Source organism: Anabrus simplex, chromosome 1, assembly GCF_040414725.1.
Source record: "Anabrus simplex isolate iqAnaSimp1 chromosome 1, ASM4041472v1, whole genome shotgun sequence".
Lineage (NCBI taxonomy): Eukaryota > Metazoa > Arthropoda > Insecta > Orthoptera > Tettigoniidae > Anabrus > Anabrus simplex.
In genome coordinates, this window is record NC_090265.1 from 1,367,415,679 (window position 1) to 1,367,442,799 (window position 27,121).

General features: G+C 38.4%; 1 protein-coding gene across 1 annotated transcript in view; it reads right to left on the reverse strand.

The window, feature by feature from the left end:
* Nucleotides 1-27,121, reverse strand: part of mas (masquerade) — a 195,396-nt gene that overhangs the window by 23,540 nt on the left and 144,735 nt on the right. The window contains exons 4-6 of the mRNA XM_067138673.2: nt 23,190-23,915; nt 18,220-18,409; nt 2,280-2,501 (exon numbers count right to left, since the gene is read on the reverse strand). Coding sequence (XP_066994774.1) covers nt 2,280-2,501; nt 18,220-18,409; nt 23,190-23,915 — 1,138 coding nt within the window. The remainder of the gene's footprint in view (nt 1-2,279; nt 2,502-18,219; nt 18,410-23,189; nt 23,916-27,121) is intronic.

The following is a 27,121-nucleotide window of genomic DNA, read 5'->3' on the forward strand; positions in this document are numbered from 1 at the left end:
GCATAGTCAGGTAAGGCTTCCTGTGTGAGGTACTTGTCCATCTCCCCAGTTTCATCCCCTCGACACAAAAGTCTCACGCTCCAGGACACTGCCCTTGAGGTGGTAGAGGTGGGATCCTTCACTGAGTCTGAGGGCAAAACCGACCCTTGGGGGTAAATAAATTAAGAAAGAAAGAAAGAAAGAAAGAAAGAAACAAAGAAAGTATAATTTGCTGTAATTACCGTAAGTAATTGTATCCCAACATCCACCAAACACCTTGTTTAGTTAAAATGAGAAAAAATGTAACTAAACAAGGTGTTTGGTCTCTCTGTAGACCCTCCATGTCACACTGTGCATGCATCAACTGGTCTACAAGAGCCTCCGAAGAAAAAGAACAATTCAGTGAGTGAATAAGCGACAACTGAGCCGCTCGTGATGAAGTAGAGATGTACTGTGATATGAATGCTGGTGAAGATGACGACAACTGGGCTGGTGGAAGGAGCATGAAATCAGTCTGCCCACTCAGTCAGTAACTGCTAGACATACGTTGTGCATTCCAGCAACCAGTGCAAGCAGCAAAAGAAACTTTAGTAAAGGTGAAATTCTTTTTATGAGTCATAGGTGTCAGCAAGACCCAGACCAAGCCAATGACTTTTTAGTAATTCATAATAATCATAGTGGTAAATAGTTTGCATTTCATTCCCAATTTTGAGCTCGAGTTTCTGCACTAGCCATATATCCTTAAATAGAAAACCTTGAGCAAAGAGGACTTTTTCCATTAATTTTAATTTGACTTTATGTATTATAATGGCATTAATTTGCATAGTTCATACACAATGTCTTTGGTATGGCTAGGAGTGTAATATATGGCTTATGCATTAAAAATGTGTATTTATTTTTGTATATAGAGCAGTAACGTACGCTAGCCAGGAGGAATACACATAGCAGCACGTGAAATCCATTAACCATTTCTCTCAGTACAGCGTAGAAACATAGTATAAAAATATGAGTTTAATTATTGACAGTTCCGTTCCCAGCCAAGAGTCCACCACTGACGCAAAAGCATAATGTTTTGAGAGATAAAGGTATGTCAGACAAACTTAACAGAGTACCGCTAAGCAAGGATGGAGGGAGGCGAGCACTTCTACCTGTGACTCAGATAGCGCGTGAAGGAGTGATTATCAAGGGGCAAGGTTGAATGAACATAGCTAGCCTCGCCTCTAAGAAGCAAATTCAGCGATAGCTATACTCAACAAATATGAACCAAGCACAGAGCGTGTTTTACACGACACTAGTAGACAAGACAGACATGGTAGAAATAAAACTTTTATTGGTTTACTTTCTCTGGCTGGTGCACTGAGAGGCACCAAGCAGAGAACTCAGGAACTGTGGGGGAAGGACAGTTCACAACAGATGGTGCACACAAGATACTTTTAATAATCATAATGTACATTTTATGAACAACAACTGTGATTTTGTTTATAATTCTCTAACAAATTTTTTTTTCCAAAGAGTGCTATTTTATGGCCCAATTAAGTGGTCAAAACTAGTACTAGGCCCTAGTGTTTTTAAAATAATATAAAATATAATTGAACTTTAAATATTGTATTGAATTATAGATTCAATTGAACCAAACAGTATTCGGCTGGTTCTTGCTAGGTCCTGCTAATTCAGACCAGACACCAATGTGCGAAGGTTGCTGCTTAAAAGTTACTCGTCAAGGAAGGTTAGAAATAAAAGTCAGTGATATCGCCAACTATCAGCCCATCAAGAAGGGTTACCTTCTGCTAGTTTCTGATACACTCCTCAGCTTATCCCAGCTATTTCTGGTGTTTCTGGAGTCACTCAAGCTCTTTTGATTTTGGCCTAAGGCCAGCTGCGCTTTTTGATGCCACATCATCCTTGAGATGAAAATTTCAGCCCAGAATCGGCTAGGATTCAAACCTCAACCTTCTGGATGGGAAGCTAATGGCTAGTCACTGTCCCTCTGCATGTTTCTAATATAACCATGAAATAATCATTTTCTTTCATAAGAGATAACATCAATTCTGAAATTAATAAAACTACTGTATCAAAATAAAATAAAACATCAATTTTTTTCAAAAAACTCTGTGTGTATAATGTGAGATATGGGAATAAGGGAGTCTTGTGAAAGAGTGAGAGGCACATCACTTTGGAAATTGAACATTTAATATCCCACTTACTATTTCTCAGAATAACTGGAGCAAAAGTGAACCCAGTGCCACCCTAGAACATAAATATTCAAGTAATATATACTGGGTGATCATAATTTTACTTACTTTGTAACACAATGGGCAGCAGTAAGAACCCACTGAGTGCCAATAAGTGCTCCTCCACATAAATACTGGTTCAGTGAGTTGATGAGTGCCACCTGCCAGCACCATTCTCCAGGATCTCCATCTTCTCCTCCAACAACTCGACCTAGTCTGCTGTGACCTCGTGCTGTACCTTTCACCCCACAGATATACTTACTATAAGAAGGTGGGTGGGCTGTTGTAGAGCTCTGCGGAGGACCTGGGAGGAAGAACGCCAGTTAAATTTCATTTTATATAATTTAATAAAACAGAATCTATATTTAAGCATCAGTCTATTTACAGCAGTGGGCAGTATTGAGCTGTAATTAGCATTTAATATTTTAGAATTAGGTATAACATGCTGACATGAAAATAATAATTTCTATCATGCATTCATTTTTTGTCATTATATCTAGGCAATCCTACTTTCTGAAAGGGATCATTGCTTAACTTTGTTTAACTTTGCCAGTAATTACCCATGATCAGTACCATCTCCTCAATTTGGGAGGCCTGGGGTGTGAAAGTAAATTGTAGGGAAAATGACAAAACTAATTATTTTGTGCTGGTATTTGACTTTTTCACTTCATTGATAGTGATATCCCACTAAAAATTTAAAACTGTTATTATTTCCCTTATGTTATTATTATTATTATTATTATTATTATTATTATTATTATTATTATTATTATTTCCCTCAGTATTCTGATTGTAAACCTCAGCAAAGGAACCAAGCACCTCCATGAATACTGGTACCGGTACCTATGTGTGCTGCTAGCACAGTGATATCTCCCTCTCTTACTTCCATACTTCTTATACCTAAAATAGTTCTCCCTGTGCTTCTCTTCATTTCCAAGTTCACATATTTTGGATATATGCCTCACATGACCTTACCACTAAGGTTGGTGTATATTACTGCTTCATCAAATCTCTTCTTCTTCTTCTTCTTCTTCTTCTTCTTCTTCTTCTTCTACATCTTTTATTCTTCTTCTTCTATGACTGCATAGGATCACTTTAGTCAGTCCATCATTCAGGTCTCTTTGAAGGGATTGTTTGGGCTTTGCGGTCCTCCCAGTACTTCTTCAGATGCTCCAATCTTTGTGCCCTTTCCTCGGTTGAAAATGTATGTGCTGTGGGTTTGTTTTGCGCAACAGTAAAGCGGAGGTTTGTATTCTTGAGTTTTTTATTCAATTTTATCTTATTTGTGGTGTCTTCTATTGTAAGTCCAGTTTCCTTCAGATCCTCTCTTACTTCTCTGATCCATTTATTTACATCCTGTTGTGGTACTTTTTGGGATGATGTTGTGTTGTACTAGTTGTTTCAGAAGTCTCGAATCCTGCATCCTCATGATATGTCCAAAGAATCCCAGTCTCTTCTTACGCATAGTATCTGTAATGGGTTCTAGCTCTGTGTATCCGCCACTGTCTATCTTTCTGGTATTTTTGTTGATGCAGGTTCTTCCAATCCTCCTTTCAATTTTCTGAAGTTTGTCTGTCTTTGATTGTTTATTCAGATGCAAAAGTGTTTCTGCTGCATATGTAGCTTCCGGTTTTATAATTGTGTTGTAATGTTTTATTTTTGCATTTATTGATAGACATTTGTTTTAGTAGATGCCCCATGTTAATTTTTGTGATTTAGCTAAACTATTTGTTCTTGTCTGGATGAAGATTTTTTCATTTAACTTAGGTTATGTGTTATTACTTCTCCAAGATATTTAAATTGAGTTACTATTTTGATTTGATTACCATTTATGGTAACTTCTTTTAACTTGTGTTGGCTTTTGGGGCATAAGTTCTGTTTTTTCAAATGATATTTTGACGCCAATTTTATTTGCAATGTTTTGAAGTTCTGATATCTGGGCTTTTGCTTCTTTTATGTCAAATGCTAGTAATGTTGAATCATCGGTGAAACCCAGGCAATTTGTTTTGATTTTTCAGCCAGTCTTTATTTTTGAGGGAAATTTCCTAAACCATTCCCTCATTACCATTTCTCTTTATAAACTAACTTTACCTTTTATATCTTCATCAGGAATCCTTTCCATCAGCGTATCTAATATGTTTGTACCAGCTATTATCCTCACTAGTTTCACGTCTATTCCTTTCAGCTTATGCATAGTCTGGCTCTCTGGTTAACCCAAGGGGTTTTGGGTTTTGTTCCCAGGCAAATCGGGGATTTAACCCTTCATTCATTAATTCCTCTGTCTCAGGGACTGGGTGTGTATGCTGTCTTCAACATTAGATTTCATCAGGGGCGTCTCATCTTAAAGATCACATGAGCATGTGAACAACCTGGTAATCCGAAAACTCTTAAAATTTACACAATATTGTATGATGAAAACAAGATTCTTGTACATTCTGTATGTTGAGAATGTATTTACGAAGTTGTAAGTGCCGATTCACTTTACGTTTCCATTTGAATCATGCGCCACACCAGCCATATTGCATAGCTAGAGCTTGAAGGGGCAGTGCTATAGGTACGGCGAATATGATTACAGTTTACTGTGTGAACACGGCACTGTCTGTTCGATATGCATCCGATGGCTGCTTCATATCGAGCGGGCAGTGGATTACGAACTGCTGACCCGCTTCCAATGCCTTCTCTAAAAGTTCTTTTCAAATCCCAAAGATGGCAGCATGTATCGCGTAGTCCATGGCAGTGGTTAATGCACACAGCTGTTACCTCGGAATGGTTAACTGACTAATTGCATGGCGCTGTTGACAGTCGTGCATGTAACATAATATTGTTTGACGAACCAAAGAGGTGACACAATATAGGCTAACTGAGCTCTTGTTAACGTATTGACGGAATGAGGAGCAACTTAGGACTATATATCTGATTTTTTTATCTACTGTCAGCTCTGTGTGAACACCCAAAAATTTCAAGCATGCAACACCATTGGATTTCATCCTCACAGACATGCAGTTTGCCCATGACCACCAGGTCGGAAGATTTGCACCAGCTTTCTCCAGAGGCCATATGTCATTTAGGTAAACATTCCAAGTCCACTTAGATTTCATTTCTTTATAACAAAGTCAGCCTGGAAAGAAGGATAATTTTGTCTGTGAACTCACTTTCTTCTTACAAAACACTATTGGTTACGAATGAGAGCTCATTGTATTGTAACACATTGATTCAATTTCTCTTTTTACACTGCCATCTTTGTATAATGAAAACCTACAACCTGTTTTCCAGTCTTTGACTGGGTCAGGGATCTAATGAATGAATCATATATAGGCTATTAGTACGACGGGGTCGCCACTCTCAAAGTGATATATAATGACTGATAGATGCTATGAAATGAGAATGAAGAGTGTCACTGGAATGAAAGATGACAGGGAAAACCAGAGTACCCGGAGAAAAACCTGTCCCACCTCTGCTTTGTCCAGCACAAATCTCACATGGAGTGACCGGGATTTGAACCACGGTATCCAGCGGTGAGAGGTCGACGCGTTGCCGTCTGAGCCATGGAGGCTCTCCCATCTTTGTATAATGCATACTAAATACTGATTGGGTCCATCTGGTCTAATTCCAGTTTTTCTACATAACATTAAATCAACATAGTTTCGACCAGCTGACCTTTCTTATTCTTCAATGTAATGATGTTCATATCATACTACATCACAATTTTCTGTCACCTCTGGTACTGAAAAACCATTCACTGGCATAAGCTTAACTTTTTATGAGTCTACTCTACTGAATTTTCTCTTTTATGCCTTTTAGAAATTTTTACATCATGATATGTATACAAAACCAAAAGTACCTAAATTTATTTTTTGTTATGAAAATATACACACCTCCGTTGATCAGTACCAAAATTTACACCAAAGCACATGAGGCACTTGGAAAGGTTGTAGAGGTACTTTTATTATCCAATTCAAATTTTAACTTCGTGCTGCTGCGAGGGGGCACAAAACAAAACAAAAATCCACAAAATACGTAAAATATCAAAGTTGCCATAGAAGGACCAGACACAGCTCATTTTATACTCCAAAAAATTATATTTTAAGGTCCTAAAATAAACCATTTATGAGTTACTAACAAATGTACTTGTGCTTCACAATGGTATTCTACATTGTATATGGATTTCTACGTAAATTACCATACATGCAGTGAATAAGATTTTATTAAATTACATGTGTCTTGCATCATCTGAAAAACAGCATGGGGAGTTGTGATCATAATGGCAGGCCCCCTTTTCCACTGCCATTCACAATCGAGTTTGGGAGTTCCTGCTATAATGGCAGGCTCACTTGCCTACAGCCATTCACAACTGAGTTGGGGACTTTTCATTATAATGGCAGGCCTCCTTGCCTACTGCCAGTCACAATCTATTTGTGGAGTTTTCGTTATAATGACAGGCCCCTTTTCCTACTTCCAGACACATTCCAGTTGAGGAATTTTCATAATAATGGCAGGCACCTTCCTTACTACCAGTAAAAATTGAGTTATGCTGTTATCATTATATTGACAGGGTCCCCTTCCTAATGCCAGTCACAATCGAGAATTTTGATTATTATGGCAGGCCTCCTTGCATACTCCCATTAACAAACAAGTTGGGGTGCTTTCATTATAAAAGCAGCCCCCTTGCATACTATAAATTACAATAGAATTGGGGTGTCTTCATTATAATGAGCGGCTCACTTAATTACTGCCAGTCTTGGGGTGTACTCATTATAACGTCAGGTCATCTTTCTTACTGTCAGTCACACTCAAGTTGGGGAATTTTGATAATAACAGGCCACTCTGCCTAAAGCCAGTCACATTCTAGTTGGGGAATTTTGTTTGTAATGGCAGGCACCCTTGCATACTTCCAGACACAATCAGGCAGGGGAGTTTCAATCCAAATTGCATACTCCCTTGCCTTCTGCCAGTCAAATTGAGAAGGAAATTATTCATTACAATGGTACGCCCTCTTTACTAATGCCAGTTACAGTGGAATTGGAAAAGGCCCACTTTCCTATGCATGTTAACAATTGCAGACCTTTATTTCCAGATTAACTGCTGCAAAATGCTACATCATATCGACAGATTGCACAATAAGACACCCCTTTTAGTGGTCTACATGGATGGTCCTATGACATCTTCTCATATCTTCTTTATTTATGGATTAGACTGAATTATTAGCTTTGAATAGGGTGAAACTTTGGTAAAGTTTTCACATATTGCTTTATTTTTCAGATACTTATGTGACAGCTAGAAACATAAACATTTGGTTCGCATAAGGCCACTGGGTGTGCCAATGTTTGTGCCAAATTAAATGATTCTTTCCTACAAGTTTCTCAAACTATAAAACATATGTGTAAAAAGTGCCATATGTCACTATAGGTTTAATAAGGGTCTCATACAACTTATCTGACACTACAAACAACCCTGTGTGAGCCTTGGCCTCTTCTACAATAATCCATCTACTTCAATCCTGAGCGGCTGGTCAGCTTCAACTTCATCACTTGATCTGTTGTGGGGCCATCCCTTTGTCTTTTATCCATTCAGGAATTTTTTTTTTTTTTTGCTATTTGTTTTCGGCCGTCAGACGTGGCCTTAATTAAGATACAGTTCCAGCATTTACCTGGTGTGAAAATGGGGAACCATGGAAAACCATCTTCAGGGCTGCCAACAGTGTGATTTGAACCCACTATCTCCCAGATGCGAGCTCACAGCTGCATGCTCCTAACTGCACAGCCTACTTGCCCGGTAAGCATCCATTCAGGATTTAGCTATTTTTTCTTAGCATTTGATTTTCCTCCATCCTTTCCACATGTCCAAATCATCTTAATCTCTGTGCCTTAATGAATCTACAGTAACTACATCCTCCTGATCTAGTATATTTTGTATTTCAGCATCCATTCTTATCTTCCAAACATTCTGGTCTTCAATTGGGCCATATATTCATCTTTCTTTCAAATATTCTTAATTTGTTTGCATCATCAAATAAATGATTCCAGGCCTCTGAGCCATATGTCACTATAGGTTTAATAAGGGTCTCTAGACAATAAGTGAGACATAAAAAAATGTAAGGTTTGCACAATAGGCCCTATTTCCTGCCAGTACTCTAAGATGTATCTCATCACTATATGTCTTTTCACAAGAGTTTAATCCTGATGTAAACATGGTATGTCCACGCCTCCATCAAAGAAAGAGTTGTGATTCACTGAGCATGTAGTACTGACCTGCACCCCAGCAACGTCTCGTGTTCAGACGTACAGGACTACGCATCGGATACGATAACAGTGCGAAGATCTGAACTTCTGAATAAACGACTAAACCTGGATTCTGTTCACTTAGCTTATTGAACACATTCACAATGCACTGCCTATGGTCACTTCTGAGAGGTTTTCCTCTTTTGTGCTTCCTCCATTTCTCTCACTATGAATACTGACACTCACTGCTGCTGCAAGATGCAACACCTTATCTCCATGCTGTACAGCTTAGGACTTTCCCCCACTATGAGAAGACTTTCTGTATTACACCACGCCTTGTGCCTTTATTTCTCGTTATTTAATCAGTATTTTATTAAAACAAAACCATATATATATACACACTGGTATATATGAAAACCATATTTTAATTTGATTACATCATCATCATCATCTGTTTACCCTCCAGGTTCGGTTTTTCCCTCGGACTGAGCGAGGGATCCCACCTCTACCGCCTCAAGGGCAGTGTCCTGGAGCTTCAGACTCTTGGTCGGGGGATACAACTGGGGAGTATGACCAGTACCTCGCCCAGGCGGCCTCACCTGCTATGCTGAACAGGGGCCTTGTGGAGGGATGGGAAGATTGGAAGGGATAGGCAAGGAAGAGGGAAGGAAGCGGCCGTGGCCTTAAGTTAGGTACCATCCCGGCATTCGCCTGGAGGAGAAGTGGGAAACCACGGAAAAGCACTTCCAGGATGGCTGAGGTGGGAATCGAACCCACCTCTACTCAGTTGACCTCCCGAGGCTGAGTGGACCCCGTTCCAGCCCTCGTACCACTTTTCAAATTTCGTGGCAGAGCCGGGAATCGAACCCGGGCCTCCGGGGGTGGCAGCTAATCACGCTAACCACTACACCACAGAGGCAATTTGATTACATACTCTTACAAACTCTCCAAATGTAATAAACTAACTAAAATAAAATTAATGCGATGTACTACTTTTCTTCGAGCTCACATACAGTCAAGTGAGTGCGACGATTGCTTCTCCAATTAACTATGTCTATGTTCACGTGCATAGGCAAGGTGCTCCGCCTATTTGTTTAGATCAGGATTAAACTCTCGTGAAAAGTGGTATATTTTATTATTGTTAGTAAACATGTTTCCCAAATACTCAAAACTTTGTATAATCTCAAAATTATGACCATCATACGTATGTACTTAGATTTACTATCGTTTACCTCTAATCCCATCCGTTTTCCTGCTTCCTCCAAGTCAAGAAATATTTCCTTCAGATAATTGTTACAAATTTAACCGTGATCCTATTGACAGTTATAAGTTACAAGATAAAATGTTAATTAAGTCAACCTAATTGAGACCATTCCTGTATTACTCATAATGGGTTACAATTGTTAGTACATATTTCAGTTTGTTTCAAGTCATCATCAGCTGACAAACAATGGTAAAGAATAATCATTCTTTTATAAACTATAAGACATACATAAAATATACATTAAAAATGTCCTTTGAAAACAGTGGAATGTCATGTTGAAATCAAAGTACATACATATAATAAATGAAACTTCTTAGGAATTTTTAAATTAATGTTTCCAAAAAAAAAATATCATGTTAAAACACTGCACATGAATTTAGTGATAAGTGCATGAATCCTCAGTTGTATTATAAGGACTCATTAAATCAATTAACTTATACGGGGTGCGCATTTTCATGCTGTTTGAAGTTAAAGAATGTGTGCTGTTCATGGAATGGGGTTAAAAACATTTTAAAAAACTGTTATTTCCTTCAGATATTTATCATCGCTGGCCATTAACACTACATCATCTGCATAAGCACAAATTTGTTTAGATTTATACACAATATTTCTGGTATCCATAATATTTTGAAGAACTTGATTAATTGCCAGATTAAACAGAGTGGCTGACTCCTCTGTTAAGAGCAGACTCATTACCAATTCTTCCATCCACCATCACCTTTACCCTGACTTCTCTCAAAGTAATTCTTATCATCCTAATCAGTTTCTGTGGTATTCCTATTACATCCATGTATTCTTGTGTACACTATTAAAATCTTGTCTAAAATCTACAAACAACATATGTAGATCAATATTTTGCTCATAGCACTTTTTCATCACTTGACATACAACAAATATTTGATGTACCATGCTTCTATTTCACCTGAAGCTGCATTGCGCTTCATCCACTACCTTCTTAGCATATAGAGTCAAATATGGAAGTAGAACATTTGAAAATACTTTGTAACTAATACTCAGTACTGTAATTCCCCAATAATTAATGCATTCATACTTATTTCTTTTCTTGTATATTGGGAAATTTATTCTTATGGTCCACTCATCAGGTATCCGTTCTTCCTCCCAAATCCCAATAATCAGCTCATATATCTCTAGTAGCATTTTTTTACTGCAGCTTTTAGGTAATCTCTTCACTTGTTATTCTATCTTCTCCTGCTGATTTATAATTATTTAATTTCTACATCTTTTAATGTGGGGGCATTTATAAATTGTTCTGGGCCTCCCTGCTCTATCTGCCTTTCACTTTCTTCCAGCTCTTCCCTTTCCTTATTAGGGAGTTCTTAGAAGTATTTTGTCCATTTCACGTATGGTATTTCTTCTTCATTCTGTAATAGCTTACTTTCTTTATCATCAAAGCCACTCAGTCCTGTTTTATACCCCTTCCTGAAGTAATTAATTTCATTATATAAATCCTTTGTCCTCTTCTGTAACCTTTGTGTCTCTATACTCTATAGTTTTCAGTAGAGCATTTCTTTTTTCTTCCTCTTACAAATGTTTGTAGTTTCTCATCTACATTTCTCATATTTTTCCCTACTCGACCATGTTTCTCTCAGTAGCAGTTTTGCTCTTGCCACATTTTTCCTTCCAATTGCTTCCTCACACTTTGCATCAAACCAATTATTTCTTGCTATTTCCAAGGTTTCTTGTACTGCACATTGGATGGACCTTTGCATTTTCGACCACCTTTCCTCTATTCCAGATGCTTGTCCAATTGTCTGGAAAGTATTGTATATTTTTTATTTGAATTCTTGCTTTACGTCAGGTTGTTGTAGATTTTCCAGATTCCATTTCCTTCTTTCAGTAGGTTATTCCTCTGTCCTACTGCCAATTTTTGCGTCAAAACTGCTGTGATCAGAATGGATGTCTCGTAGTTGCAAACTGTCCCAGATGGAAATCCTTCTCAATTGATTCTTCGTTTAGTGTATATTTTTCTGCTATTGTCCTAATGCATTCTTCTTTCCCCACTTTTTTTTACAAGGTGAGGCCGTTGGGTGGGGACATTGATTTAGGAGCATCCTGCTCGTAGAAAGGTTACCTTCGCCACGGCTAAAGAGTCCCATCTACCCCGCCTACCAATCTGAAGGTCTCCTTCTCTGCCGGATCCGCCGCTAAGGTCACCCATAACCCTGGGCATGGGTTTGACATTATACCCCATGAGGCTGGGTTCCAGCCTGAATTTACCCATCCTTTTACACCAGCCTACTGGAGTAAAGGATGTCAACCCCCACCAGACAAGAATGACTCAAGTGAAAGATAGGGAAGGTGACCCTGTCTCTCCTGAGACAAGTTTATGGTTGTGTATCAGGCTACAACCAAAGGCAGGTTGGAATAAACAGATATAGGAAAATACTTAGTAAAAGCATTGTTTAACTAAAAAACATAGAGGAATGGAAAACTTTGGTACATATGATTGAAGCAAGTAATCCACAACTGAAAGCAATTATTACATATTCATGGAATTTAAGTTAATTTTACAGAGAATGAATTTCTAGATTGTTTTATAGTAAAATATAGCTGTAAAGTAAGCTATCATAGCAGGCCTTGAAGATTTAAAGAGGTATATTTTGAGGATGTAGGGAGATGACACCACAGAACATGCAGTTGTTGAAGTTAACCTTGCCAATTTTTAGCACTGTCTCATACGGAGCCCATACAGTTAAATGGGGCATATGGAGCTGGCATTACCACAGTTACAGCTGACCATTCCTTGATCAGTTTCCAGGAATGGAGAATTTTCTGGAAATCTCTACATATAAATGGATGTCTCCTTGGAGCAATCTATAAAGGTATAAAAATGAAAATAGATGTGAATTAATGAGGCACTTTGAAGCATCTTAGACTCTTAAAACTTGCTACCAGAGTAGCTGATGACCTCAGGATCGCAAGAAAAATAAATTTGGGGCTCAGTGTAAGAATGCAAGTGTAAACATTTCTTTCTTTTGTTCAAAGCAATGACCTATAACATTTCCTCAAAGTCCTGATTTTTACACCCTCCCCCCCCAAATCAAGATGGCGGCACAATCTACTGGACGAGTGACAACTTTGAAATTTGGCACAATTATGGCTTTTAGTCTGTAACCGATGGAAAAAATCTAAGATATTCAAATGTTTAACTTTTTACTTTTAAAGATAAAAAATTCATGATGTTCCGTATTGAACTGTATCACAATTAAATTGAAATACGGTAACAAATAATGTAGTTCAACCTATTCAATACAAGTAAATAAGAAATGTAGTGTTACATTCCTATTTAATTATAAGTGGAAGCAGTACCAGTTTCGACCCCAATTTGGGTCATCAGCCGAATAAAATGCAAAAACAATGCATAGGTAAATAAGAAATTAAAGGATGAGTCCTTCACAAAAAGAGTTGAAGAAGCAATATAAGATGATGGGGATTGGCACTGCGAGATTTTAAATTGTAAAATCTAGAAGAAGTAGAAGGTCGGTCAGTTATATGAAGTAAGGCGCAATCTTCTGAATAGTAGCACAACACACGCAAAGTACGGCACTGTGTCTCAAAATGTTTATGAGAAGAGGTGAACAGTTAAGTGAGCCAGACTGCATATACTATCAGGCGCGAAGTCACAACATAATTGAAGAAATATGAAATCCCAAAATGTAGAGATTTCCAGAAAATTCTCCATTCCTGGAAACTGATCAAGGAATGTGTGAGCTAGCAATTTGCTTCAATCAAGTGACTCATCTTCGATGTCTACACAATTTGGTACTTCATATTTCTTAAATTGTATTGTGACTTCGCGCCTGATAGTATATGCAGTCTGGCTTACTTAACTGTTCACCTCTTCTCATAAACATTTTGAGACACAGTGCCGTAATTTGCGTGTGTTGTGCTACTATTCAGAAGATTGCGCCTTACTTCATATAAGTGACCGACCTCCTACTTCTTCTAAATTTTACAATTTAAAATCTCGCAGTGCCAATCCCCATCATCTTATATTGCTTCTTCAACTGTTTTTGGGAAGGACTCATCCTTTAATTTCTTATTTACCTATGCATTGTTCTTGCATTTTATTCGGCTGATGACCCAAATTGGTCATGACTGCTTCCTTCCCGCTCTTAGCCCTTTCCTATCCCATCATCGGCGTAAAACCTATCTGTGTCGATGCCACGTAAAGCAACTTAAAAAAAAAAGTAAGTTTATTCCAACCTGTAGAGACTTCATTTTAGTCATGGACTGCTGCAACTGGAAAGTCTACTCTGAATCTTTCACCTCAACATCATTAGAGGAAATCATAACAACGTGCTTAGTAGTATAAACTGTTGCTCGTTTATGAGATTGACTGCATCAGTGTAATGAAGCTTTTGTGTTGATTGTAAACAAGGCTCAAGGACAATATTGCTGAAAGTAGCAAGGATTAAATTGTAAACTGGGTGTTTCTCTCATGGTCAATGTTATGTAGCTTGCTCCAGGGTTGGAACTCAAAAGAATGTATACATTTATGCTCCTAATAGTGTGACATGCAATACTATTTATCCTACACCACTGGATTAGTGATTATGTAGTTAGAAAATATGTGCAAATTTAATGAATTGATATTGATAATTATTTGCAATAAGTTCAAAAAGTGATCAAACTGCAGAAAAACCAATATAAGTCAATTTCTATTAGCGATGTATTTTCAAGGTTGTGTTGAAACACTTGATTGGTCTGATCACAAGAAAGGATCCTGTAAAAAGATTTTTGGAGTGATTCACCCTCTTAAATGGCAGAAAGATGTACCAGTATTTCTAATTGAGCTAAAGGCGAAACTAATACAGACACTGGTTCTCCCTATTCTTGATTAGTGTGATGTCATTTTATGGTAGTTGACATGACAAAGAGAAGAAACACTTAAACTTCATTGAGCACTGAATTCCTGCCTGCAATTAATTTACAATATCATGTGTGAAGTTCATATCACCCCATACTATCATTCTATCTTATGGCTGAAGCCTAATAAACGTTGGCAGCTACACATTTTAACGATGGTGTTTAGAGTGTTAGCTGAAAATCAGCCACTGTATCATCATCATCATCCTAAACCATCTCCAGTTTCCCGGGTGTGGTATATGAGCCTCCTCCATCTCATCCTGTCCTTGTACCATTCTTCCTCCACCAGCTTGTACCAATCATGACCTCTCAGCAGTACATCGCTCTTAACTAAATCTATCCATTTCCTTCGTGGCCTTCCCACGGGTCGTCTTCCTTCTACCTTTCTGTCAAATTCCTTCCTTGCAGTTCTGTTTATTGGCATCCTCTTCATGTGACCAAACCACTTCAGTCTTGATATCTGAATCTTATTGAGAAGAGAATCATCTATTCCTACTTCTTCTCTAATTTTCTCATTCCTAATCTTGTCTTTCCTGGTTTTCTGGATCATAGTGTGTAGGAATTTCATTTCAGCTGCCTGAAGTTTGGAATTATCTCTATTGGTCAGTGTTGTGGTTTCGAGACTGTACGTAAGAATTGGTGTATAATAGGACTTGTACAATGTCATTTTTGCTTTGCTAGTTTGTCATTTGATATAACGCTACCCAAGTATTTGAAAACTGGCACGCTGTCCAGTTGAGCTTCATTTAACATGACTATTGGTTCTGCTCCTTCCCCATACACTTTCATCACCACCGTCTTGGTCTTGCTGATGTTTAAACCATATTTCTTAAACTCCTCATTCCAGCTTTGTATTCTCTCTCCCAATTCCTCTTTTGAGTCACTCCAGATTGCAACATCATCTGCAAATGTGAAGGCTTTGATATCTCCATGTTCTTTCCTTTTAATTGATTTCATTACTACATCCATTACAATAATAAATAGAAGTGGTGACAATGAGCTGCCCTGCTGCACTCCTCTCTTTGTTTCAAACCAGTCCGACAAACCACATCCTACTTGAACACAGCTTCTGTTCCCACTATACAACATTTTCACTTTGTCTATGAGGCTGTCTCGCACTTGAAGTTCTTTCATGCATTGCCAAATTCTTTCCCTTGGTACACTATCGTATGCTTTCTCAATGTCCAAAAATATTAGAAACAAAGGCTTGTTCTTCTCCCAGTATTTTTCCATTAGCATCCTAATTGCAAATATAAGGTCTGTAGTTGACCTTCCTGGTCTGAAACCATACTGCTCTTCTTCCAAAATTGGTTCAACAATATCTCTGATTCTGGTCTCTATTATTTTTTCCAATATTTTCAGGACATGAGACAGTAGTGTGATACCACGGTAATTAGTACATTTTCGTTGGCTTCCTTTCTTGAACAGAGGTACAATGATGCCCATCTTCCAGTCCTCAGGAATAGTATTTTCCTCCCATATCTTGTTGAGCAGTCTGTAGAGCCATTGGATTCCTGGAATTCCTGCTGCTTTCAGCATATCTGCACTTAGTTCATCTATGCCCACTGCCTTTCCTTTCTTCATGCTCTTGAGCGCATTTTCAACCTCAAGCCATGTAATTGGTGGTTCAGTTGTGGTTCCTCGACTTGGCTCTCCTCTATCTGTTGTTATGTTTTCTGTATCTCCATTCAGCAGCTTTTCGAAATAGATCTTGAGTTCTTGTTTAATTTCTCCCTTTTCTTGTGCCAGAGTTCCATCATCACGTTCTATTGCTTTTATGGTCTCTTGATCCCTTCGCTTGTTTTTCACTACTCTGTATAGCAATTTCATATTTCCTCTACTGTCCTCTTCCAGTTTGTCTGCAAACTCATTCCATTTCTTCTCTTTTTCTTCCCTTACAATGTTCTTTACAGCAAGTTTCTTGTTCCTGTATACTCCTTGAAGTCTTTGTATTTCTTGTTCTTTTCGTTCTTGTCCCTGTTTTTGTTTTTCCTTGTCCAGTGCCTTCTTTATTTGGTTTTTTTCTTTCACCACTGTTTTCACTCTATCATTCCACCATGGTGTCTCCTTTTTCCTTTTGATAGAACTTGTAACTCCACATAGGTTTTTGGCTTCTCCCACAAAGGTGTCTTTGAAGGCCTTCCATTCTTCATTAACGCTGGTTACTTCACACTTTGGCAAACTCTGTTGAATCCTTAGTTTGTATTCTTCCTTTATTTGGACTTCTTGCAACTTCCAAGTTTTAACCCTTGGTTTTTTCGTAATAAGTTTCTGTGTTTCTTTTGCCTTATGTTTGAAGTCTACTACCAACAATCTGTGGTCAGTGTCCATGCTTTCACTAGGGATGACCTTTACATCTGTGATGTACCTGCCACCATCTTTATTTGTGATTACGTAGTCAATCAATGTTCTATACTGGCCATCCCAACTGTACCTTGTTATTCTGTGACTGTCTCTTTTTTTGAAGAATGTATTTTTGATTATAAGATCATTTGTTCTGCACAGATCTAATAGTTGTTCTCCTTCTGGGTTCCTTTGTCCAAATCCATGTGGACCAATGATGTTCTCGTACCCAAGTCTGTCTACCCCAACTTGCGCATTTAGATCTCCAATAATAATAACATTTTCCTCATTAACTGTATCTTCCAGGTCTTGCCGAAATTTCTCTTTGTCTTCCTCACTGCAGCCTGTCTGTGGGGTATACACTTGTATGATGGTGTACTTAATGTTCTCCAGTTTCATGAACATTTTAATGATTCTATCACTTTTGCAGATAACTTCAGCTGTAGCATCAGTCCTTTCGTTAATTAAGAATCCTACACCATTTTTCGCTACCTTCTCCTGTACACTTCAGTATAATTTATAACCTCCACGAAGTGTCTTACTTCCAATTCCTTTCCATTTGGTCTCACTTAATCCCAATATTGATATTTTTCTTCTATCCATCATGTCTAGGAGTTCTTCTAACTTTCCAGTTAATGATAGAATGTTCATAGTTCCACTGTATATTCCTTCCAAATTCACCTTTACATCATCATCTCACAACTTAAATACAGTACATGTTTGAGATCCTTTGTTTCTATTCCAGCGCACTGCACAAATAAAATTAATCGATCATTTGTAGTGACCAGTACCAGATTATGGAATTCCCTGCCAGCTCAGGTCAGAGAAAGTAGCTCTTTATGAAGATTTAAGGTCGCCTGCTGAGACTAGCTGCTTAGGACAGCTAACTGAATGGTTGAAGCATGAATGTGTGCATGCCTGAGGATTAGTCAGTTTAAAGAGTTTTTAATATTAATTAGTTTTAATGTTAATTTAGTTAGTAATTTATTTAAATTCATTTTAATTCTATTAATTGATGTAGTTTTAACTATTTTAAGTATCATAGCATTTTAATTATGATTTTAATTAGTATGTGGTTAAGTATAAGAGAGGGCCTCGAGCCCTATCTTCACTACTGTAAAAAGGCACTAATGAATAAAAAATAAAATATAATATTACGTTCTATCACCACAACAGTTCGTGCGTATTATTTCAATACCTCAAAACTTTGCAAGTGCATTTGTACGGATATTCATAAACAACATGATACATTATGTGCAGAGCCTGTTGGGAACTGCTAGTAAAATAATTATACTTACTTGTATGTCTCTGTGGAGATGGATGTGGTCTGGGAGTAGGCCAATAGGACTCAGAGACTGTCTCATTCCGGGATGCTGCTTTTTTACCATTCAGTTCATCTTGTAATTCTCGAACTAGAGTTTTAGGTGCACAACATTGAGTACCAGCCTTCCGACAGCGGAAGAGATCTGACATCTCGGCATTTCCTGAAGTAAAAAATTATATTTTTATTTTGTAAACATAAAAGGCAAAACATTTATGCTGAGATGACACATTGTTAGGAAGACCTTTCTAATGTAATAGGCAATTGAGTCTATATTAGCTTTCAAGGTAATATTAAATGGGGTTGGTTCAACAAGATTTTTACAGTAATGTTGCCTCATGCAAGTTTGTTACCAAATTCCCAAAGATCAGACAGAGTTCTAGAGACTAAGTAAGTTAATAAATCAAAGAAAATTCATTGTCTTGGTGCTGAAACTATCCCACAGCTATTTCAGATCCATCTGTGGGTGTATTATCATCAGACTGAGGGAGACCTATCTCTATGGAAGAATACACTTTTCTAATGGCATTTCTTTAGTATATTATTATCTGAATCATTGCAGGGTGCTCCCAAACATGTGGGAAGTTATCAGGGGTGGGGGGTGGATAGTACACCACAAAACAACACAAGAAGTCTCTGTGAACACATACAGTGTCAACGGTTCAGGGCAATAAATAGCATTTTTAAAATTTTACAATAAAGCAAATTAAAACTTCCTATGTTTGCCAGAAATCAACATGAAGATATTATTCCGAACTTTAGTTATTTAATGTCAGAGTTGGCAACAGTATCTCTGTACTCTTTTGTTTTGTTTCTTCTTTTCTTTGTAGTGTGTAATGGTTGAGTAAGCATGTTGGCCACTGACTTGGTACTGGAAAAAGATGTTTCATGATTTATGTTTATTAAACTTTTGTTGAATTGACTGAATATGACTTTGTTTCAATTTAATAAAATCTGATATGCCAGTGAGTATATATAACAAAATAAGAATAATATGGTTGCTGAAGAAGTATCTGGACTTGCCGATAATGGTAACAGTAGGAGAACTGACATCATAGCCTTCAAGGAATTGGATGATGTAGGATATATAATACACCCCACAGTTTGTTTTAAAATATCCACAGACAATCCAGAAGACTTTGCTAGGGAAAAGAAGCTTATCTATGATCCAATCATATCTTTTTATAAAGATAAATTTGGACTGAAGGATATTTAAAGTGGTATGATTAGAGGTAGGAGCTCAAGGTGCTATTACTCGATTCATAGAAAAAATTTTAAATCAATTTAATTTAGATTTTCTAGAATTACTAACTACTGTACAGGGTGGTCATAAAGTGTCATTATCCCCTGTGTATTACATAGATGTTAATGGATTGTTGTTTCTGATTGTTTAAGGTGTTGATACACATCTAAATCATGGCTGACGAGTCCACTTAAACCACCAAGGAATGGATCATAATGGGCGCATGGGCTGATGAATGGCCCCATACAGGAAAATGAATGGGATATGTTCAGCATGATTTCACTGTAAGGTTTCAGAAACCTTCTCCACCAAAACCAACAATTTTAGGGAGGGAGAGAAAGTTCTTTTCAAATGGTTGCATAAATGATAATCCCCGCTCAGGGTGACCATCACCACAACTAGAAACGTGTGCGGAGGCTGCTGCATCTGTCGAACGTTTGCCAAAAAAGTCCATTCGCAAGTGGTCACAGGAGCTGTGAGTTCCATACTTGACATTACAAAAACATATGAAGAAGGATTTGAAGTTAAAGGCATTTAAACTGAGGGATAATGACATGCAAGAACATCATCAGGCTTGTGGGTGAGTGGTCGATGTCTTTACAAACCTTACTTCGACTGGGAAAATGTTTATTTGGGATGAGTGTGCGATCATCTCAGTGCAAAAGTGTGAAACGTTTATTTCTGGAGTAAAGAAAATCCACATTTTGTACGAAGAGCTTGAACACAACCCATCACATGTCATGGTCTGGGTTGCAATCTCTGCAGCCCACTTGGTAGGTCCATATTTCTTTAATGGTGCTGTGAATCAAATTTATTCCACATCTGCAAGATCAGGGAATGCTTGGTCATGTACGGTTCCAGCAGGATGGAGCACCAGCCCATTATGCTATTGCCATTAGAGAATATCTCAATGAGGTATTTCCTGATAAATGGATTGGATGTGGTTCTGTCCATTGGAGTGGCCATTCCGAAGTTCTGAGGTGTTATCTTGCGACAATGCAGTATGGGCATTCCTTAAACAAAAAGTTACTGCCACACGTTATGAGAAAGTTGATGAACTTAATAATGCTCTTCGACGTGCATTTGCTGCTATCATTCCAGCAATGTTCACATCATACATGGAGGAGAGTCATACTCAATCAATCACTACTGGTCTACAGTTTCCCTATCTGTTGTTTTCCCAGCCTTTTCTTAAATGATTGCAAAGAAATTGGAAATTTATTGAACATCTCCCTTGGTAAGTTATTCCAGTCCCTAACTCCCCTTCCTACAAATGAATATTTGCCCCAATTCGTCTTCTTGAATGCCAACTTAATCTTCATATTGTGATCTTTCCTACTCTGTTATGAAAGTGATGGTATACACACAGACACTCTGGAATAGATAATAAAGAATAGTCACACTACCTCAAAGTTGTTCTCTGGCATGATCCCACATAAATACAATGCAACCATCTATGAAAATATGGGGGCAATGGAACTTTTTGATCACTCTGTATATCACTTAGCTTCATGAGGTTCAATTTCATTGCTTAGAAATCATTGCTATATGTTATAATACTCGTATTTTAACAATGTTAGCCAAAATTTTAAGTTTACTTGTCTAGTTATGCTTTGCCCATTGTGACAACCTTCAAATGATGGAAGATTTTGTAAATAAAAAAAGAGCTATATTGAAAAAATGTTCATAACAATAGCTGTGCAAAATATAGTTTCCAAGCTCTTATAATTCACGCATTTCGACCGTATGAGGAATAATACCTGAGACATTCATGATTATTAAATTTTTCATGAACTTCCAAGTTAAGTGGCAATGGTGCAGTAATCAACAATAACATTGTACTGACTACTATTAATAGTTGAGAAGTTCTCTGTCTCATTTACCCACAACTCATTCTTGCTAAATGGTATTACTGCTAAAAGGGTGAGAAAGGTAAGTTTCCTGCATTTGTATAAGATTAATTCGTCAATGATGGCCAAAACAGTTAGTTGTTTACAAAAAATATTTTTTTACATTCTTCGTCTATTATACTAATGGGCCATTTTACAGGTGTTATGAACTTTCAAGGTCATAAATTATGAGTCCTAGTCATAGATTATAATTAAGTTTTACCATTCTGATACCACACATCATTACAATATTCTCCTTATCCCACCAATCATTCCTGCTGCTTGGCTTGATTCCTGGCCAGGTTGAGGATTTTAAAATGATTAATTCCCATGGTTCATTAGCTGCGTGCTTGTGCTACCTCTAACATCCCTGCAACTCATACAACGCAAACAAAACTATCCTCGGGAATAAATATATATATATATATTACGATGCTGGATTTACAATGTTATACTAGTAGTATTTCTTGTAATATTTTCTTTCCATTCAATTGCTTGCTGTACCCTTCTTCTTCTTCTTCTCATTGTTGTTGTTGTTGTTGTTGTTTCTTAACTTTACTGTATGATCACTTGTAATGCTAAGCTAGTAGTAAGCTCAACCTATAGTATTGTAACTGTACGGTAGTGTTAAGCACTGGAAATACTTCAGTTGTCTGTAAAAGTGTATATGATGATGCTGGATTTAGAATGTTAAACTAGTAGTACTTCTTGTCGCATTTTCTTTCCACGGAATTGCTTGTGTACTCTAGTTGTTGTAGTAGTGTTGTTGGGTAGTTAGCTTTTAAGTTTAATTTATTATCAATTGTAATGTTAAGCTAGTAGTACGCTAAGCTATAGTATTGTAAGCCATAATGTTAAGCACAGGACATACTTAAGAATGTTAAAATGGTAATATATCTTGTAATATTTTCTTTCCATGGAATTGCTTGTTGTACTTTTGCTGTAGTACTGTTGTTGTTGTTGTTGTTGTTGTTGTTGTTGTTGGGTAATTATGTTTCAACTTTACCTTATTATCACACTACTGTAAATGACCATTGCCACCAGGATATTTCCCAATTGTGATGTAATTGTTCATAATAATAATAATAATAATAATAATAATAATAATAATAATAATAATAATAATAATAATAATAATAATAATAATAATAATAATAATAATAATAATAACAACACACAGTTTCCGATATTGAATATGGCAGATACCACCAACCCTCCTCGGTGGATCTGCTTTACAAAGGCTGCACCAGGCTAGCAATAGCCACATGAAATTATTGTTATATACCCTCTTATTCCAAAGACCCATTCTCGGAACCACTGACCGCAAACATCCTTTACTATCTCAGCTGATCCATGCTTCTTTGAGAGGCCCTCTCTCCATCCAATCCCCTCTTCACTTCTTCTGCTCACTTCCTCAATCCTAAATTGTGCTCAAAAAAAGAAAAAGCTACAAATGTGCACTTTGATAGTTAAACTGTATGTTGTTGAAGCGATACGTATATACATATTCACATCATATGTATACCTACTTTCATGTTTTAAAGAACAAATAATTATAATAAAGAAAATAAAAACATGAAGAAAACATCTTAGCCAAGAAGCTCCTTCTCCAGCCATTTTCACTAATCCAGATACCCTGTTTCTGTCACCTCCTTCTTATCATACTCCATAACTATCCCAAATCTCCTGGCCAGAGAGAGGGTGTTTCCTTTAGATGGCCCGCGCCACTTCCTCAGGATGGGGAATGAAAGTATCTTAAAAATAAACTGCTAGAAATCTACAGAAATGTACATATTTTAGAGGATACTTACGGAAGCAGGTGAAGGATAAGTAGGACACAATGCAAGAGCCAGGACAGTCTGGTCGTCCATCTGGTGGTGCTGGAGTAGTAGTCGTCGTGCTGTGTGGTTTAGGACGGGAGGGCCGCGAGGCTGAACTACTTCGAGTATTGTCACAGCACACTGAGCCGCGCTGGCAGTTGGTTGTGTACGGAATGAGAACCGATGGTCTCTCACAGAACGCCGCCATAATGTTGAGAAGACAAAATCCTGGACAACGTGGAGGAGCTGGCGTAGAAGTGGACACTGCCGTAGTTGTAGCGGGTCTGCTTGTCGTAGTGGTGATTGGCTTCGCTGTATTAAAACCACCTGAGCTTGGAGTTGCGTCCGAGGTGGGAGGATCGGAAATACAGCAACTACCCTCATCTGAACACACCGCTTCCGTGTCGATGTCATCACAGAAGAGCGCGAAGAATCCACTTACACATTGCCCTCGGCATGGTTTTGGGGGCCGTGACGGCTGGACTGGCCGTGTGTTGGCTGTTGATGATGTTGTTGTTGAAGGCCTTGGTGTGGAACTGGTGGGCCGACTGTTATTCCTATCCATGATGATGAGGTTACCAGGAGGATTGGAGTCACTGTAGACGTCGCTCGAAACACAGCAGCGGAGCCCCGACTTGCACAGCCCGTCCATAGCCAAGACAGCCTCACAGTATTCTGCTATTCTCTCAGCCACGCAGACGCCGGGACACGTCTTCACTGTCAAAATACAATGAATGCAATGAACTGTTCACAATTTTCAGTAGCTGGGATACACAGCAATGATACATTATGCTATTCATGCAGTAACTCATTAAAGCTCAAGTTACAGAACTATACAACAATACAACATAAAAATTAACTCATTAAAGCCCAAGTTACAGACCTATACAACATAAAAATATGAACGAATTTGCAAAACACTGAACTTAGTTTGGGCGATATGGGTCGTCCTCAAATACGATAGGAGAGCAATATCCCATCAAACAGGAAAGAAATATGCATCTTACAGTATAGGCCTATACAGAGTGTCCGGTAGATGGTAGAGCAAGCCGAAGGAGCAAGACACTTCACATTAAAATAAACGTAAAACATTTTGTTTCCGAATCCCATTAGGAGATACAACTCGTTGAAATTGTGATGATGCCGGGTTGAGTGGCTCAGACGGTAGAGGCACTGGCCTTCTGACCCCAACTTGGCAGGTTCGATCTTGGCTCAATCCGGTGGTATTTGAAGGTGCTCAAACAGGCCTACGTCAGCTTCGTGTGGGTAGATTTACTGGATGTAAAAAGAACTCCTGCGGGACTAAATTCCGGCACCTTGGCGTCTCCGAAAACCGTAAAAGTAGTTAGTGAGACGTAAAGCAAATAACGTTATTATTATTATTATTATTATTATTATTATTATTATTATTATTATTATTATTATTATTATTATTATTATTATTATTATTATTATTATTGTGTCCGCCTCCGTAGCGTAACGGTTAGTGTTATTAGCTGCCGTCCTCGGGGGCCTGGGCTCGATTCCCGGAAGTGCCAGAAATTTTTTTTTGCTAGGGGCTTTATGTCGCACCGACACAGATAGGTCTTATGGCGACGGTGATGGGATAGGAAAGGCCTAGGAGTTGGAAGGAAGCGGCCGTGGCCTTAATTAAGGTACAGCCCCAGCATTTGCCTGGTGTGAAAATGGGAAACCACGGAAAACCATCTTCAGGGCTGCCGATAGTGGGATTCGAACCTACTATCTCCCGGATGCAAGCGCACAGCCGCGTGCCTCTACGCGCACGGCCATCTCGCCCGGTTGCCAGAAATTTAAGAATGGCAGGAGGGCTGGTATGTGGTTGAAATGATACATGCAGCTCACCTCCAATGGGGGTGTGCCTGAAAAGAGCTGCACCACCTCCTCGGGATGAGGACATGAGTTTACTTTACTTCTTCTTCTTCTTCTTATTATTATTATTATTAGGAAACAAATTAGTTTGGAACTATTTATAGGATAACTGAAAATGGAAATTTTTTATGTACGGTATACGAGATAAATAACACCTGAAGTTGTACTGCTGAAAGTGTGAAAGATATAGGAGGATACTGTCAAGGAGCTAACTTGTTGATAAGAATAAACTAGGAATATCATGCTTGTTATTCATAAGCAAACACATTTGTCGTAAATTTTTTTTTGCTAGCTGCTTTATGTCGCATCGACAGAGATATGCCTTATGGCGACGATGGGATAGGAAGGGCCTATGAGTGGGAAGGAAGCGACCGTGGTCATTAGTAAATTATTTTAAGAAATGAATGAAAGCGTTTTCTTCTAAACAGGACACCGGGTTTTAATGAATGCAGCAACTGCCGTATAGATTTTGCATGTGAATTTCCGAAAACAATCAATGTTTTATGAGTCGACTTACCAGAAGCGAGAACGTAAGAGCTTTATAGTTGCCGAGCATATTTCTTTTAAAATGAGGACATGAACGTGATCATCTCTCAATTGATATTTGTTCTTCAGTTAGTGAGAGACTAAGGTGAACTTACAGAATTTCTGCCATCATTTGACTTTCTACTTGAATCAAAGTAATGCATAAGAACTATTATTTAATACATAGTTAATTGGTTTGTCAGTCGTCCAATGATGTCACACAGCATTCAAAATAGTTTGAAATATTCTTCCTCTTCTTGACGTAACATTTTCTACCGAATGTTAGATATCATTCTGGAATTTTGAACTTTTGATTTTGCAACTTCTAGGAGTGAATTGCTATCTTTGCCGTACCAGTCTCACAGGTTTCCAACCCATGATATTTAACGTCTCCCAAGTCCATGTTTTCAGAGAAATGTTACCATGGGGTATCAACTGAGGAGTTTATACTTTTCTTGTCTCATGATATAACCGGGACAACTTGTTCCTATACAAGTGCATGAGCCTTGAGGGAAAGGATTACCGGATTACCCTATTTGCTATTTTCATCCTTTCCATTACCAACTCCACCATTGCCGATCGCAAGTCCGGGGACTCATCTCGCAAGTGATGAGGAAGGAGGAGGGGGAGGATTAACACCTCGTTAAAAAACCTGAGTACATCTGGCTCCGGATGGTAGTACCCTGTAAAGGCCCCTGCCTAGGGTTACTAGGTGAAACCTGGTCAACGGTCTCAAAGACTGAAGAGGAGTTTCAGATTCCCAACGGCGGAGAGAGCGGAAGAGCTGCCTCTAGGACTCGCAATCTTGGTTGTATTTTCGTGGTCTTCGGGCCACTCTAGAAATAACTTTCATTAGTTATGCAAGTGTGTCAAAGTCCTTAATGGCAACTGTGGCGGGGATGGAGACCATCGGTAAGATGCAGTTGGCAGATGAGGCACTCTATCTTTCTGGGAGTTAATGCAGAGAGGAACGTAGCGTTTGTTTTGCAGAGGAGCGGCTACAAAAGGTGTCTGTTCTCCAGATCAGGAGCGGCCTAACTACCTGCTGGCAGCAGCTCTAAAATGCTTGGCAACAGGCTCCATGACAAGCCAGCCGTAAAATCATATCATCACATCTTTACGGAAATGTTGTCTCATGGAATCAAAACCACGGCTAGGGCGTCTTCAGCTGAAAGCGACGCGCATTGGCAGTGACGACTAAACAATCGAGCCCCCACATTCTGTGTAGCATCACTGAACGTCGGCACTATGTCTGGTTGAAGCAGCGAATTGGCCACAGCACTTAGACAGACCCCACATAAATGGGAAAATGCAAAGAAGATGATGATGATCCTTTCCAACACTGTGGTATTCCTCATTCCTTCGGCAGACAAGATGCAAAGCATACTCCTGTAACACTAATTTCTAAAGGACTCCAGCTTTTTGCAGTCATTCTGTGTTACGGCCAATCCTTCCATTCAATACAGCAATTTTAGAGAGACATAACATTTGACAAAGTTTGCGATTCA